This window comes from Thamnophis sirtalis, unplaced genomic scaffold, assembly GCF_051295495.1.
Source record: "Thamnophis sirtalis isolate CommonGarterSnake01/CBP01778 unplaced genomic scaffold, rThaSir2_p1.2 scaffold_9, whole genome shotgun sequence".
Classification (NCBI taxonomy): Eukaryota; Metazoa; Chordata; class Lepidosauria; order Squamata; family Natricidae; genus Thamnophis; species Thamnophis sirtalis.
The window spans coordinates 22164904-22182667 of NW_028261389.1; the positions used below are offsets into that span (position 1 = coordinate 22164904).

General features: G+C 41.5%; 1 protein-coding gene across 1 annotated transcript in view; it reads right to left on the reverse strand.

Annotated features, from left to right (window-relative positions):
* Nucleotides 1-17764, reverse strand: part of ATP6V0A4 (ATPase H+ transporting V0 subunit a4) — a 42548-nt gene that overhangs the window by 12486 nt on the left and 12298 nt on the right. The window contains exons 6-14 of the mRNA XM_087722471.1: nucleotides 17187-17281; nucleotides 15866-15992; nucleotides 15642-15724; nucleotides 11673-11766; nucleotides 10358-10570; nucleotides 7325-7475; nucleotides 4463-4602; nucleotides 3211-3368; nucleotides 1777-1870 (exon numbers count right to left, since the gene is read on the reverse strand). Of these exons, the coding sequence (XP_087578597.1) occupies nucleotides 1777-1870; nucleotides 3211-3368; nucleotides 4463-4602; nucleotides 7325-7475; nucleotides 10358-10570; nucleotides 11673-11766; nucleotides 15642-15724; nucleotides 15866-15992; nucleotides 17187-17281 (1155 nt within the window). The remainder of the gene's footprint in view (nucleotides 1-1776; nucleotides 1871-3210; nucleotides 3369-4462; nucleotides 4603-7324; nucleotides 7476-10357; nucleotides 10571-11672; nucleotides 11767-15641; nucleotides 15725-15865; nucleotides 15993-17186; nucleotides 17282-17764) is intronic.

Consider the following 17764-nt stretch of genomic DNA (forward strand, 5'->3'; position numbering starts at 1 on the left):
CCATTTCTAAGCCGAAGAGCCAGCGCTATCCAAAGACATCTCTGTGGTCATCTGGCCAGCATGACTAAACGCCGAAGGTACACAGAATGCTTTTACCTTCCCACCAAAGGTGGTCCCCATTTTCTACTTGCATGTTTACATGCTTTCAAACTGCTAGGTTGGCAGAAGCTGGGACAAGTGGGAGCTCACTCCGTTACGCAGCACTAGGGATTCGAACCGCCAAACTGCCGACTTTTCTGATCAACAAGCTCAGCATCTTAGCCACTGAGCCACCGCATCCCTCTTCAATTGTTATAAGTTTGTTTAAAAAGAACACATTAAAGATTTTTGTATTATTATAACAACACAGATACATCTGCTTCTATTTGAACAAAAATCCCTCCCCACCCCCAATAAAAACAGTGAAGCTTTTCCAGGAATGCTGTAGGCTACAAACATGAAACTGTGTATATTCTCCATGGAGAAAAGCAGCAAGTTAGGAGTAAGTCTATGAGATTATCATTTTCAGAGGCTAATGATTTTCTCATTTATACCTTTAAGCCAATCAATTCTACTTAAATAAAAATGCATCTCAACCCAAGTTCACCACAGTGCTGGTTCTTCAGCTTTGAAATGGAGATGAGCACTGCTCCCTAGAGTCAGGAACAACTAGCACATATGTGCGAGAGGAACCTTTACCTTTAAGAATGAACCAGCTGAAAGACAATCTGTGTTGTAGTCAGGGCTATTTCTATAATAAGAGGAGACATAGCCAGGTCTACTCTATCATTCTATGATGGATACTGGAATCAGTTTGGAAGATGATAAGCCATGAATGCTGCCATCTGCAGGCCATCTGCACTACTATCTTGTGACTGACTTTCTCTCTTTCTCTCTCTCTCTCTCTCTCTCTCTCTCTCTCTCTCTCTCTCTCTCTCTCTCTCTCTCTCTCTCTCTCTCTCTCTCTCTCTCTCTCTCTCTCTCTCTCTCTCCCTCCCTCCCTCCCTCCCTCCCTCCCTCTCCCTTCCTCTCCCCTCTCTCTATCCTATCCCACTTTTAAAGATTATGGAAGGTTAGGGTTAACCCTAACCCTAACCCCAAAAGTGGTTTGGTTGTATGGGTTATATCTATCAATATCTACCATATCAAAAATTAAAATTGAAGCATTCATTGCTACTACCACTAATGATGGTTTGATGGGGCTTTAATATTGTATTATTTTTCAGCATAAGCTGGTAAATAATTTTGATTTAACATACCCCTGAGAGGATCTGGGGGGACCTCAGGGTCTTACGATTATACATTAACAATCACCGTCTTATAGCCTTTTGTTTTTTCCCATAATCAGGGGTACCAATGTCAGAAATGCTATTTATGGAGGCTGGAAGACAAACACTGAATATTTCCAGCATTGTAAGGGCTAAGCCTCCTGACCTTGCAGCTTAATTTAGATTTATTTAATTTTTTGCATGCTTTTTTTCAGATACCTTTAATGGGGCATTTAAATTGAGTTTTTGGAAGAAAGCCGCATGACATGAGGTTAAAAAATGTTAGACTTTTTTTGTTCATTTTTTCAAAAAAATGTCAATACACAAAGCGTTTTCCTACTTTTTCTGTAGCAATTTAATTGTTTGCACATCTGTAGTAAAAAAAAAACCAGTGAAGACAGTCTTGGCTCTTAAAATCCTCTTGAAGGAGCCCTGTCTTTGCTGACTTCTTCCTTCGAAATTGGAGTCCCACCCATTCACCCCTCACCTCTCTCTTCCTATTAATTGACAAATAATTATTTCTAATTACCGGATCAATTCCAAAAGGATAAGGGTTTCCAGAATATACACCTTTTGTTTTTGGATCTAACTGTAGAACACCACTCTCAAGGACAATATCGTCCCTATGGATGAACAGAAAAATGTTAAATTATTAGATTATCACTGAGATGTGAGATATCTTTTCTCACAATGACGAACATAAGAAAAACAATATCAACACACAGAACCCCAAAACATTGGCTGTGCAGTTTCTATGCAGACAGCTCAGGCTACATGTGACTTTTTGTACTAAACAGCTTATATAATTTGTGTACATTCTTTCTTATCCCATGTTTACTCTTTCTTCAATGGGCCCAAAGTCATTCTTCACATCATCAATATTATCTATTACTGTATAAACTATCCTACTTTGTTCTGTGTTGATGCCATTCCCTAAGTGAGGTTGACGAAGTTTAGAGTATGACAACTTTAAGAACTCTTCTCGATAACTCATTACAAGAAAAGATGTACACTGGTGTCAAACACGATTTCATTGAGGGACGCATCAGGGTTGTGTTTGATCTCGGGAGGGGGCTGGGGGGGCATGGCGAGGCTGGGCATGGTCAGCTCCACATCACTGTTGGGGGCACCTGTGGTGGCCCGAGCACTTTGCCAGTGAAAAAGGGCTTCCAAGCTAGGTTTTCAGCTAGGACGGCCTCCTGCAACCCTCTGCCAGTGAAAACAGCCTGCAGCCCCCCACCCCCACCCGAGCTCCGTTTTCAGTGGCAGAGGCACCATGGGCTGGTCCTTCGCTGCTTCTAGGGTTAGGGTGGGCCAGATCTAAGCACCCCGCATGCCAGATCCAACCCCTGGGCCTTGAGTTTGACAACCCTGGTGTAGTATGTTTCTCGATGTAGCCAGGTGCAGAAGGTACAACATGGTAGGCCTCAATTTATATGTTTTTGTCACCTTGGTGGTTAAAAGTGAATATTCTAGAGATCCTGTAACATAAATCTCCATTGCATCTGAATATGGACACCAGATGTCCTGGAGATTATATTAAGCATGCAAGTAATTTTCAGATGCCTAAATATTAGCATGGTGAGATCTCTTGGGGACCTATAATTCCTACCATCACATCCATAGAAAAGCATTTCAGGGTTAGAGGTTATGAATAATTTGAGAAATCTACTTGGCTTCCATTATGAGCTTGACAGAATCAAAAGCTTAGAATTGGCTCAGAAAAAAATATATTTTATAGGCATGCCTTTTCTGAATCAAACTAAGGGAAGTTTCTAGTAATTACTGTTTCCTGTTTGCTTTTAATCATAGTCAGCCACTGATTAAACCCTTTTATGAAATATGAAATGTTGCGCTAGAGATCATTAGGGGTAAATTCAGAGAGAGATTGTGGAACTAAAGAGCGCACTGAGCATACCACTGCTATGTTCTGCAATGATCAAGCATTGTTTGCGCCACTTACGTCCATCCACCATTGTTGTACATGGGGCTGACACGCCAGGAAGATCCAAATATGTTGAACGATTTGGAGAAGCAGTCGTTGTAAATAAAGCCAGTGTAAATGGAGAAGATACTCATGAGTAGGATCAAGTAGCGTCCACCGAAAAAGATATTCCAAATCTGCACAAGAATATTATATATAATCAAGGCATGATCAAGAAGAAAGTTTACTGCAAACTCATTAATGGCACTCTTCTCTGTTTGGCGTCTCCTAGAAATGTGGGACATCAATTCCCAATACTGATCCTGCTAGCTGAGAAGGCACAAGATTGAAGAGACAATTCTTCATCTATTGTTTACCTATTGTTTACTGCTTTGGAAAGAAATGAGTCACCTCAGGGATGGGCTTCAAACATTTCAGCAAAGGGTTCTCTGCCTGGTTGCTGGGTGGGCGTGGCCATGGTGGACATGGCCTCCTGCACCAATTTCTAGGAGAGCAAAAACTTCCTCCCTTGAGCTCCAGAGGTCTTCTGGAGGACAGAAATGAGCATTTCCAGCTTTCCGGAACTTCCGGGAGGCCCATTTTCCACCCTCCCTGAGTCTCCAGGTAGACCCTACACTTACCTTGCATCCAAAATGGAGACTCTTGGGAGGAGAGGGGAGGGGTGGGCAGGGCCAGCCAGAGGATTTGGAGGTTCTCCGAACCAGCCATAACATTAGCTACGGGTTCTCCTGAACCCATGCGAACCAGTAGCAGATCACCTCTGAGTCACCTTCAGAGACCCTTCTTCTCACCACGAGAAGTAAGATGGGTGACCAAGAAGAAATCCTGCTTAGATATGGGACTCTGGTTATGAAATTCCTCTCCAGGAAGTATTACTGGCCCTTTTACTTATTTTCAGTTCTGTGTAAAGATATTTCTCAGCATTTCTAGAGGATTGTCCTCAGCTTTATATTGCCCATATTTTAAGTCACTTTGGGTAGTGAGATGTGTGGCCCATAAATTTAATAAATAATACCTTTCCTTTGAAATCAACTGGTTGATAACCATCGATAACTGATTGATCGTCTTCCTCTCATTGCTTAACTATTTTTTTCTGTAATATTTTTAAATACAATTTTAGAAACTTGATGCTTTAAATAACTTTGTAATCTATCCCACAAATTTCAGAGATTGGGCAGAGTAGAATATACCGGTAATAAATAATAATAATAAAAAGACACTTTGAGTGCTGCTTGCTGTGAGCCGTGAGATACCATCTTAAGTCACCTACCTCACTGTCATTTTTCTGAGCTAAAAAGTACTTTTCATTGCTGATCATCCACAGCGCAAAGGCCAGCATAACTGTACCATGACCACAATCGCCAAACATCACCGCAAACAAAAAAGGGAAAGTAATGATAGTGAAGGGAGCTGTAGGAAAGAAAAAATCTGTCACATCACTTGTTAAACATGTACCCTGTTTCCCCGAAAATAAGACCTCCCCAGATAATAAGCCCAATCAGGCATTTGAGCGCATGCACTAAAATAAGCCCTCCCTGAAAATATTGCAACATAGCAACAGCCATGAGGTGATCACGCTCACCACCTCCTGCCCCTCAAAAATAATAAGACCTCCACGAAAATAAGGCCAAGTGCTTATATTGGGGAAACACGGTACACATTGCAAATCAATTTATGTTTCAGCGAGAGAACATTTTAAAAAATCGATGCCTCTAATTGTTGTAATTGTTATCCTGCCCTTTTTTTTTGGTCATATACAACTCAAATTGGATAACGTATTGATACTCCTTCCTCCCCCTAATTGCCCCACAACAAGCACCTCATGAAGTGAGTTGGATTGAGAGAGAGTGACTGGACCAAGTTCACTCATCAGGTTTTTCATGCCTAAGGTGGGACTAGACCAGTGGTAGGATTCAAATTCTTTTACTACCCGTTCTGTGGGCGTGGCTTGGTGGGCATGGCAGGGGAAGGTTACTGCAAAATCCCCATTTCCTCTTGATCAGCTGGGACTCTGGAGGCAGAGAACAGATGGGGGCGGGGCCAGTCAGAGGTGATATTTACCGGTTCTCCAAACTACTCAAAATTTCCGCTACCAGTTCTCCAGAACTGGTCAGAACCTGCTGAATACCATCTCTGGACTAGACATTATAGCCTCCTGATTTCTAGGCCAACTCCTTACCTAATACGCAAGTTTGATTTAATCTGAAAAATCATTGTTTCTGTAAATGTCTATGGAGATTCTCAGTCATCCAGGTCATGGTTGTCCCAAAGATGCTTTTTCAAAAGGCAACTGGACTTTCTGGTTTTTCTTTGAAGTGAAACATCTTCAAAGAAAAACCAGAAAGTCCAGGTGCCTCTTGAAAAAACACCTTTGGGATATTGGTTTCTGTAGTTGGAAATTAGGAGAACTGAAATCCAGTTTAGTTGGAGGCACCGACTGCCTAGTCTTGCTGTTAAGGATTACTCCAGAAGAGTTAGGAATAAAAAAAAAACACATTTCTCTGCTCAACTAATTTAGTGGAAGGGACAAAATTTATTTCCAGACACCCCCCCCAAAAAAGCAAGGGATTCTAAACCAGTTTACAAACAACTTTGGGGTTTTTTTGAGTGGTAAGGAGCCTCCAAATTCAACGTATGGATTGAAGAATCTTTTTACCAGACACTGAAAGTCTGTTTCCCAAATTTCTGAGAAGCAATGGACACTTTTCAACGTTTTCCTTATCTAGCGATGCCAGAAGGTACATATTTGACTACAATTGGGAATCAGAGATAAACCTGCTATCTTAAGTAAGGACCAACCCATCTTTAAACCAAAGCTTGAACAGAAACTAATGCACTGGGTTTCAATGAAAATTTTAAAACATGCCTTCTAGGTTGGAATCAACAGATGGCACTGTTACACAGTATATTATGCTTGTTTCCACATATATATATAAAATTATAAATTATAATTTTAAAATTATAAATTATAAAATAATGAAAGGCTGCTAATTTAAAAGCATGTTTTCTTTTGAGTTGAAGTACCCCAAGTAGAGAATGAATTATAAGTGGCAATTATAATTAACTTCTATAAAATAGAACATGGCCAATTGTACTGAATATCTGGAATTGAATGTTTTTAGATAAAACATTGTATAATTTTAGGATCTGGACCTAATAGGTTTATGGATGTGTCTCTTTTTAGATCAAAACTTCTCAATCTTTTTAAAAATTTAATCCTCAAAAATCTCTATTAAAAAAAACCCTTGCCTCTGACAATTATAGAAACAAAAAAGACAAAAAAAATCCTTTATATGTTTCCAGGCAGTCTATTCCTATATTGGTTATTTATAGTGACCTTTAAAAATGTAAAGTTTCAATGCCTTATTCTGAATTTCATCTTGGCTAGCTCTGAGTTCTACCTGTGATATATATTGGATGTATATTGTAAGAGAAGCAGTATTTTAGGTGGCAATATTTTGTTTGTTTATTTTTTTACTTCCTACCTTTATTATTTTTACAAACAATTCAAGGCAGCAAACATATCCAACACACCTTCTTCCTATTTCCCTCCAGAACAACAACCATGGGAGATTGGGTTGGACTGAGAGAGAGTCACTGGCCCAAGGCCACCCACCTGGCTTTCATGGCTAAGGCAGGACATGAACTCATGGTCTCTTGCTTTCTAGCTTGGTTGCCTTAACCATTAGGATAGAATGGAACCACAGAGTTGGAAGAGACCTTGGAGGTCTTCTAGTCCAACCCCACTGTTCAATCAGGAGACCCTATACTATTTCAGGCAAAGGGCTGTCTAGTCTCTTCTTTAAGACTTCCAGTGTTGAACCACCCACAATTTCTGGAGACAAGTTGTTCCACTGATTAATTGTCCTAACTCTCAGGAAATTTCTCCTTAGTTCTAGGTTGCTTCTCTCCTTGATTAGTTCCATCCTTTGCTTCTTGCCCTGCCTTCAGGTGCTTTGGAGAATAGGTTGACTCTCTCTTCTAAGGATGTCGACAATCTACCCCAAAGGTGCTAAATGATCATTAGCACGTGGATACATTTGGCATAAAAGAAATAAACAGCAGTGAATAAAGTCACTGAAAACCTGCTATCTTAAAAAAAGGGATCAAAAATAAATCAGAGTCCATATACCTGGGTTAATCTCCCTATAATTCCCAACACCATAAGCATCTACAATGGCCTGGAATCCAGCAGTGAATTTATTGGTTCGGTTAAAGGTAGGAGGTTCCAACTTGGTTTGTATAGCAGTCAGGATGGGGTTGATTGTAGAACCGCTTTGTTCCTGAGATCAAATCAACAATGATTAGAATTAGGCAGTGAATACATCCACGGTTTCTTCCAATTCCATGTTCCTGTTAGTCTATTGCAGTGGGTTTCTCAACCTTGGCAACTTTAAGCTGTGTGGACTTCAACTCCCAGAATTACTCAGCCACCATGCTGGCTAGGGAATTCTGAGTGTTGAAATCCACACAGCTTAAAGTTGCCAAGGGTTGAAAAACACTGGTCTACTTCCTAGAATCTCAACAGACTGGGTCTTAGGTTACCAAAACAGTTAAATAAATAAATACACTTACAGTATAGTGTTAAAATTGGCTGTATATTGTACTCACATCTGTAGTTTCTACCAAAGAATAATGGGAAGAAAAGTCTTTAGGGAGCTGTCAGTGAGAATTTGTGGATTCTTTCCCACTGTTGGAAAACAACTGCGGGCTATTTCTAGTTTAATTTGTGTCCAACACACTGTCTTGGAATCCCTCTATCTAGAGCCAAGCAAATACACAAGCCACTCACGTGTCAAGCAATTTAGCTAGTTTGATGTTGAATAAACATTAGCAAATATCAAAAATTGTCAGAATTGCTCAAAAGCAGCCTAAAAGGAAGACACATAACTTTTACATAAAATAAATAAAATTTACATAAATGACTTTTATGATCATAATCTAAGCAATTGTGTTCTCTTTGCTGATGATGTAAAACTATTGAACATCACCGACAATGCTGCTACCCTACAAAAAGACTTTGACTATGTGTCAGAATGGTCAAACAATTGGCAACTTCAAATCTCAACCAACAAATACTCTGTCTTACACATTGCCCCCCCCCCAAAAAAAATCAGAACACAAAATACAAGCTGGGTGGATATGACCTCGTAGACAATCCCCACTCTGACAAGGACCTGAGAGTACTCTTTTCTAATGATCGAAGTGCCAGAGCTCACTGTAACAGCATTGCCAAAAAGGCATTAAGAGTTGTTAACCTAATCTTGCGAAGCTTCCTCTCTGGTAATATTGTATTGCGAACTAGGGCATATAAAACCTTTGCTAGACCTATTCTTGAATACAGCTCATCTTTATGGAACCCGCACTGCATATCAGACATTAATACAATCGAACGAGTCCAGATATTTCACAAGAAGAGCCCACCACTCCTCTGCTCACAACAGAATACTTTATACCACCAGACTTGAAATTTTGGGCTTAGACAACTTAGAACTTCACCGTCTTCGATCCGACCTAAGCGGAGTATGTAAAATTATCTGCTACAATGTCCTACCTGTCAATAAATACTTCGGCTTCAACCACAACAACACACGAGCACACAATAGATACAAACTTATGGCAAACCGCTCCAAACTTGATTGCAGAAAATACAAGTGGTCAATGCCTGGAATGTTCTACCTGACTCTGTGGTTTCTTCTGCAAACCCCTAAAACCTTAACCTTAGACTATCTACCGTCGACCTCACCCCATTCCTAAGAGGTCTTTAAGGGGTGTGCATAATCACACCAGCCCCAGTCCCTCTCCTAATATTCCCTTGTTATCGTATCCATTTCACATATTCATAATCATGTATTCATAATCATGTTTATACAGTACTTATATCTGTTCTCTAATTCATGCTTGATGAAATAAAATAAATAAATAATGAATAAAATAAACAGACAAAAGCTAAACACAGCAGTAGACTTATAACAACAATCTAGAATATTTGTATTTATATAAAAAAGAGACTTTCTAGAGCTCCTGAAAACAATACTGTAGTAATTAGCACAGATAATCCCTTTCATTTATTTATTTATTTATTTATTATTTATTTATTTATTTATTTATTCCAAATTTAGTTATTCCAGCTTGAACCCTTTTAAGTACACAGCAAAATGTATACATCAGTAGCGTTTCTACTTCCAACAGAGACAAGAAGTTGAGTACGAGGAGATCCTCCCTTATTTTGCGTCATGAAAAAAATAATTTGGTGTACTGGGATAAATTATCTGTCCAAGCAGGCCAGATCTGGAAATCAACTCCACAAAAAGGTTAAAAGTATATTTACTAAATTTGGATGTAACAACAGAATCTTGCAATTCTGTCTGTGCTGTACCTATTCCTCCTTCTTATACACCTGTGAATTAGGAGGTATCTGGAGGTATATTATCATCACTCTCTTGTGGACTTTTTTTCACCCCTTTGTTGAATTGCTTAACAGAGCTTACATAAGGTCATTTTCCTTACTTTCTGCAGTATTTCAACAACCACCAGTCCTTTTTCCAATAGAAGAGGATATATTAGTTGGGGTTGAATTGTGGATTCCTTGGTGTTCTCTGAGATTGGTTGTTTGCTTCCTTATCCAACAAGAGAATATCTTCAGTGCTGGAGGGTGTGGGGTTCGCTCCCAGTTTATATACAGGAGCTTGCCTTGCCAGCTTTGGTGGAGAGGTGGAGCTCCCCCTCACAATCAGGAGGTTGTGAGTTCAATCCTAGCTGGAGGCAGATGGGCAGGGGGTTGGACTAGATAACCTGCAAGGTCCCTTCCAACTCTGTTAAACTTCCTTTGTGACTAAGTGGCTAAGACACTGAGCTTGTCAATTAGAAAGGTTGGCAGTTTGTGGGTTTGAATCCCTAGTGGAGGTCTCCTGTGCGAGCAGGGTGTTGGACTAGATGACTTCCAAGGTCCCTTCCAACTCTGTTATTGTTTACTGTTAGATGTGGTTTTCTTCTTGGTAGTTCCTTGATGACAGTATTGTTTTCTCCTTGATTACTGACCTAGTAATAATTCATTACTAGAAATTTTCTCTAGTTTCTGCAGGCAAAGTAAGTACCCTGCCACAGATTCAGGGCACTCAGTTGAGTAAATATTGTTTGCTAAAAATGACAGAATTCTCCTTACCATTCCTTGATTTAGTGCTACTTTTATCCTCTGGGTATCTACCACAGGGAACCAGATCTCTGCAATGACACACTGTTGAGTGACATCAATGTTGCAAGAATTCAAGATGTGGTAGATGGCTTTCATTTTCTTCACTTTGATTCCCCAGACCCACAGGTTCGCAGATGCTTCCTTCAATAGCCCCTGTCGATGGGAGTCAGTTTGGATGATTACCTGTAAGTAGGGGCAAAAGTTTAGATTAGGAACTCAACAAACGTATAGGTTACAACTACCCTATTAAAATTCTGCAGCCAGTCTGCAGAATGCCCTTCCTGGTTGAGAAATTCTGGCAGTTACAGACAGACACATGTGTATGATGAAAGAACTGGCTTAGATTCATAGTTTATAAGCCGAGGTGGCGCAGTGGTTAAATACAGCACTGCAGGCTACTTCAGCTGACTGCAATTCTGCAGTTCAAATCTCACCGGCTCAAGGTTGACTCAGCCTTCCATCTTCCGAGGTGGGTAAAATGAGGACCCGGATTGTTAGGGGCAATATGCTGACTCTGTATACCGCTTAGAGAGGGCTGAAAGCCCTATGAAGCGGTATATAAGTCTTATTGCTATTGCTATTTTATTTGCTCTACCCCATGGGTGTCATGTTGCCATGACATTTTTCCCTTTGCGGAGCTGCAGTGGGCGTAGCCTACTCATGACGCACCTGGCTTGCGGGTTGCCAGTTTGACACTACTGCTCTACCCCATTATTGGGACCATTTGACTAATTCTCCAGTTTCTTACATTTTACTCCCATCCCATATCAGCAGCTTCTACACTATGCCCACCTATTGTTCTATCTGCTATTAGTCCTGATGGCAACCGCAGTGGTGCTTTATTTTTATTACCAGCTGCCATTTAAATCTCTCATAGCGCCCTAAGTGATGTGGCTCTGAAGCCTTATAAGAATCACAGCGGATGGTCTCTAGACTCAACTGCTTGCTGACTGGCACCATAGGAAGGATGCTAGGAGACATATCTGAACTACATACTCTCCACTTCTGTCAGAGCTCCAACAGCTGCTAAGGATTGGCACATGCTGACCTAAGGCACACTCCATCTTACTAAGCGGTGGTACCTTCCCTACCGGACTTCACTCACATGCGCCACCTCCGCGCATGCACACAGCCTTACACACATGCACTTTTGGTGAAAAAGGGGCCTAAATGGGATGCCGTAGAGCAGGGGCGGCTGGGCATTTCCACCCACAACTTCTGCTACACCTGAACCAGTAGAATACCACCTCTGATATTACTCCAAGCAAAGCTAAAGACTACCTACTGTGTTGAGATCTTCAATCCTTGTGTTGACGCCAGCAGCCATTTCTCGGCGTTCTCCGGCTGATTCGGGACAGGGATATACAGTGGCACGGAACCTAATGAAGAGACAATACCAGGTTGCAGCCACTGTGTCCGCTGAAATGCACTTTACAATAAAGGTATCAAAGTTGTAATTGTTTTAAAAAAGGCAGTAGCTAGATTTTGAACCAGTACCAGGTATACAGATACCATGGAAGTTCTACATTGGTTTCCAACTGCTTAATGGACAATTTAAGATAAAATTGCTTTCTAAGGTAAATCTTGAATGGCTTAAGACTTGACTAGCTAAATGACTTAAGGGCTATTAGGAGCTTATCAAGCCATTATGTTCATTAGGAGAAATGTTTTGGAGTCAACCTTCTCAAAGACTCATCTACCTGCCATGCAGAAGAAGGCTTTCTCTGTGGGGCTCCTAGGCGATGGGGGATATTCTCTTGGGAGTGTTATTAGAATCAATAAAATGTTTTGCTTTTGCTAGACTTTTCATTTTTATTGATCCTGCAAATTGTCCACCCCATTAGTCTCTCATCTGTAATGAACAAATATACCAGGTTTCTATGGTATAAACTTTTGAAATCAGGGCTGCTCGGGAGAACCTCTAGTTAAGATTCTGTGCAGTTCTTTGCAACCCCCAAATCCCACTCCTGGTTGGCCCTGCCGCTCACCTGCCAGGAGTCCCCATGTGACCCATTTTGGATGCAGGTAAGTGCAGGGTGTGCACGGAGGCTTGGGGAGGGCATAAAACAGGCCTACCAGAAGTTTGGGAAGTCCATTTCTGGCCTCCAGAGGGCCTCCAGCCTGGGGAGGCCATTTTCACCCTCGCAGAGACTTGAGGAAAGCCTCTGGAGCCTGGGGAGGGAAAAACCAACACACACACACACACACACACACACACACACACACCACACACACACACACACACACACACAGACACGTGGTCCACGAGGCTGACTAGGTCATGCCCCCTGGGTAGAAAACCTCTTGTTAAAATTTTTGAAGCCCACTCCTGTTTGGAAACTATGTGTTCTGAGCATATTTTACTCACAAGCAGGCATATTTTACTTCCCTCACTACCCTTTTGCTCTTGGTGAAGTCAAGTTCTGGGATAAGAGGTTGTATTTACACTTTCAGTTCCATCTGCCTGTCGACCTTTCCCCTTAATATGTATTGAAAGGGAAAGTCTGAATATTTTAATTAACATTATTATTTTTCAGGAACTGTGGGCCAGAAGAGAGAGCAAGGCAGACATGTCACAATGTCACCTGTGGCTGCAGAGACCACTGGAGTTTAAGATCTATTTTTACATAATTTCTAGAGTAGATGATTTTAATAGCCAAATTGATTTGTTCCAATGCTGTACATAATGACTGGACTTTCCATTACTAGGAAAGCTTAAACATAGGCTGGGGGGGGGGGGGAGAGTGCTTCATCGCAAGAAGGAAATGCTACCTATCCAGTAGCACCATCAAATTTGCAGGAGGGTGGGCAAATATTACAATAGCAATAGCATTTAGACTTATATACCACTTCACAGGGCTTTGCATCCCTCTCTAATTGGTTTACAGAGTCAGAATAATGCCCACAAAATCTGGGTCTTCATTTAATCAACCTTGGAAGGATGGAAGGCTGAGTCAACTTTAAGCTGTTCAGAATCGAACTGCTAGCAGTTGGCAGAATTAGCCTGCAATACTGCATTCTAACCACTGTGCTACCATGGCTCATGCAAACCTTTTTACTGTTCTGACCTAGGCTTCCTAAGATCATGAAGCAGACTCCTTGTCCTGATAAAATCTCTCTTATTTCTGTTAAAGGGCATTCCTCTCCAGCAAAGTCCCGACAAACAGTCTTTCATGAGATTTCACAACTACAGACCTTTATCAGGCTTGGAGAGTTGCCAGGCCAATATCTTTCAAATGCCATGCTGTAGCAGCAGTTACTCGGCAAGACGTCAGGAAGAGATCTTCACCCTAATGAATTGAACTAATTGTCTCCTGCAAACTCCCCTCCCCTTTCACTCCTCTTTATTCCCTATGGGAGGGGCCATTCACCGTCCACCTGTGGCTTTACTCCTGAGTCGATCCTTGTTCTTTAGCTGTCCCTTTCTCATGGCAGCTCTGCGCATGTGCACACTGGGAACTTCTGCCCCACTGATATCCAATTCCAAAGGCAGTTGATAACTGTCGGACGGCCCTGGCCCCATCTCTGCCTCCGACGTAGATCACTCTTCAGAGCCTTCCCCAGACTCCAGGACTGGCCCATGTTTCTCCCCAACCTTCTCTCTGTCTGAGTCTGCCACCAGCTTCACTGGCTGCTGGCGGGCCACAACATCTTCTTTTGTACATCTGCATACAACAGCGGTAGGATTACCATCACACTATTTTGTCTTCCACCCCACCTTGATGCTGCTATCCATGCCTATATTCTTCCAGCTTCAAGGACAACATGGATTCATCAATTATCTATTCAAATCAAACCATCAACTGAAGCATATTAATTAGTTTTTCATTAGGAAAAGCTTTAGATGCTCACCCCATTATTTTAAACCAAACTTTTAAGTTCTCAAATTGTACTTGAAAAAATATCTCTCTTTAAAAGAGCCCACACAAGCTACATTCCCTCCCTCCCCCCCCCGACACAGACAAGGTTTCAGCCCAATAGCTTTGATCTTTTCACAGTTCTTTTGCATGCTGGTTTTGCCTGTCAGAATGTCACTTTTACTTTAATGACACCTTCATCTAGGAAAGCACATGAACCATTCACTAGAGAGTTTTGAAATTGATAAAATCTGCTGGAGAACACCTATTAGTGTTGCAGCATCCTCATTTGAAAGAGAGAAGGCTTGGGGGAAATGCTTATCTTTTGCTCTGCTTCCAATTTTAATAAATCTGGTAGGTAAAATTTAACACTCATTAATTTTTCTAGTGTTAAAAATTAAGAGCAACGTGCAGTAAAATGGGCCTAGCAGGCCTCCCTGAAGCCTCCTGGGACCAAAAATGGGGCCTGGGAAGTATACCACACACACCCTGCTCCCCCCACACCCTGCACATGTGCGCATGACACCACCCGACTCTTCACATGTGCATGCATCTCCCACATGCATAGCAAAGACTCAAAAATTAGCTGGCTGGAGGGAGGCGCGCACACATGCGTGGTAGAACTAAGCCGGGGTGACAGCTCATGTACCCCCAGAGAGGGCTCCATATGCACCTGTGGCACGTGTGCCATAGGTTCACCATCATAGCTGCTAAGCCCATGAATAATTGGTTTGGATTTAGAAATGTGGCGCTTCAAATTTCCTAAGGTACTGTAAATCTCGAAGGATCTCTATCTTCAATATGGACATGGATGATATCATTTTGCCTCTCTTTAAGGAGCTGTCCTCACCCCCAAACATTTGTAATCCATGGGGCATGTTCAATATGTCTATGGAGATTCTCCGTCATCCAGGTCATGGCTGACCCAAAGGCATTTTTTTCCTTGAGGAAGTTTTGCTTCTCATCCAAGGAGCTTCTTCAGTTCTGACGCTTCTTATCTAAATTCCCAACCAGAACCGAGGAAGCTTCTTGGATGACACGTCTTCAAGGAAGAACAAACAAAGTCCAATTGCCTCTTTAAAAAACATCTTTGGGATGACATGTTCAATATCAATTTCAGTGACATAACCAGAAGCAATTGTAATAGTGATAATTCTCTATCAGATAGTTGTGAGTAAAGATTTAAATCTCACACAGGCAACCTGGATTGTATCAGCATGTTCCAACTCTGGACTTAATTACACTTTGAATTTTCCAGGCTGGGTCTTGTCTAAGACAAGACAAAACAGTGGGCATTAAAATCCCACTGAGATCAATCTGAAAGCCAACTCAAGTTTCATTAATTGACCAACTCAAGATTCATTAATTTCAGTTACAGTCAAAATGCTCTTTCTCACCCTTCACAAATCTTCTTGATTTTCTGTTTCAGCTGTTCCCCTTGATAGAAGATGATGAATACATTCTTTTTCATCTCTTCTTTCTGGGAAAGGAAATAGGATTTAGGGAGAAACTGTTTCAAAATGGTTACAGACGCAACCAAATACAATCCCAGCCATTTCCTGGCATTGTAGCCCAGGTAAAAGATCTGAGGTAACACAATTAAAAACCTATTGGTACCTACAGTGACAGGATCTTCCAAGGGTGTATCCATTTCACTGAACTTCAGGTAGACGTTTCCCCTGCAGGCTCTCCACAGCAAACGTTCAAAAGTCACCAACCTCTCTCTTTTAATCACACCAGCTATGAATCTATGGAATGCAAAACAAACATAATACCCCTGTATAATACATTCTGATAGAAGTAATTAGTTTATTGAATTAGACCAATTGTAATCCTACCACCAGTTCCTAGATTGGCCTTCTCCACCATGGCACCTTCTGCATGTGTTGGGACTATTTTATTAATATAAATAAAATGACTGACTAACTGATAACTCCCAGCATTCTTAGATAGTATCAAATATCCTAAAACAGAATGGGAAAATTTTGGGAGCAAAAAGATGGCATGCTCTGAGGAACTTTACAATTGAGTGATGGTCATGTTAGTAGGACAGAGATGCAGTAGTATGGGGGGGGGGTCAAACTCAAGGCCCACAGCCTGCATCCAACCCGCGATGTGGTCAGATCTGGCCCGCGGAGCTGTCTTGGTCTACCCAGATGATAGCAGTTTGGGGAATGGCGTCCCCGGAAACATGATAGCAGTTTGGGGAGTGGTGTCAAGGTGGCCACGCCCACCCAGTTGCCTACACTCACCCCTGGCCCCCCGAGGTCAACCACAGCCTTGATGAACTCAATGAAATGGAGTTTGACACCCCTGCGGTAGGACAAGGTTAACTTTAGCTTCACATGTGTAAGTGGGTCAAGTTTTAGATATTAATAAATATTTTGTGGGGAAGAAGTTGTGATGTTCCCCCATATCTTCTTAAATTAAGCCTATGTAAGGGTTATGCAGTTGAAAGCCTATATATAAGCCTATATGCAGTTCTCATTTTTGTGTCTCAAAATGGTAGCACTTTGGAATTTAGTGGCATGGTTAGAAAGGCTTGGGTACCAAGCAGAGATGACCATTTCTATAGAGGGAGCTATACGACTAAAGACTTTCAGCAAAATGATGAAATCATGACATAAGCTCAGCCCCTTTCATACATGCATGCAACACTGCCAATAGATATGTGATGGGGGTGGAGCTTATATTACAAGGATATGATCCTCATTGCATCATTTGCTGCCTCATGGAGGCCTCTTCAGCCCAGCTCCGGGAGAAAGGGAAAATATTATGATGATTGATAAATAAATATGCTAAATGGAGGATATTCTTCACCGTCAGCTACATCCAGCCGGGAGAAAGTGTGTTCACTTCAATGAGATGCTTGAACCATAGTTCAAGCTAGATCACCAAGACATAAATATGGGGGAATACAACACAAAAGAAACAATACTCACCCCAGTTTCGCAGCAACTGCTGCAGGAGTACTTCTCAATTCCAATAGCCCTGAAGTATCTTCATTGAAGAAATCATCAGGCAAATTAGTCTCAGTCTGAAAGCAGGAGAAAGACTTAACCTAAAGCCTGATCCCAAAACTTAGCCAGTTCAAGATCTCTTTATTATTTACTAGCTGTTAACCTGCCGTTGCCAGATTTCACAAATGTCTGGACCAAATGTAATTTCTAGTGGTGGATTTTTCCCCTTACCAGAGGTAACCCCCTTGTGGAGTACTGTGAAGCCGTTACCATGGCGACTCCACTGCGCTGTATAATAGAAGCCATTTTAAGGCACAACAGGCTGTATCTTAACAGAACACACATTCCAAGGGATGTTAGCAGGGTTTTATCCCCACAGTATTTGTTTCCAGAGAGTAAGTCATCTGTGCACCAAGTTTGGTTTAGATTGCTCAAGTTGTTCCAGAGTTATGCTGGAACATTACATACACACACACAGAGAGAGCCATTTTTATATATAAAGATTGTGGTTTTAGGACACCTTTGGCTATCCTAGCATCCCCTAGATACCACAGCAATAT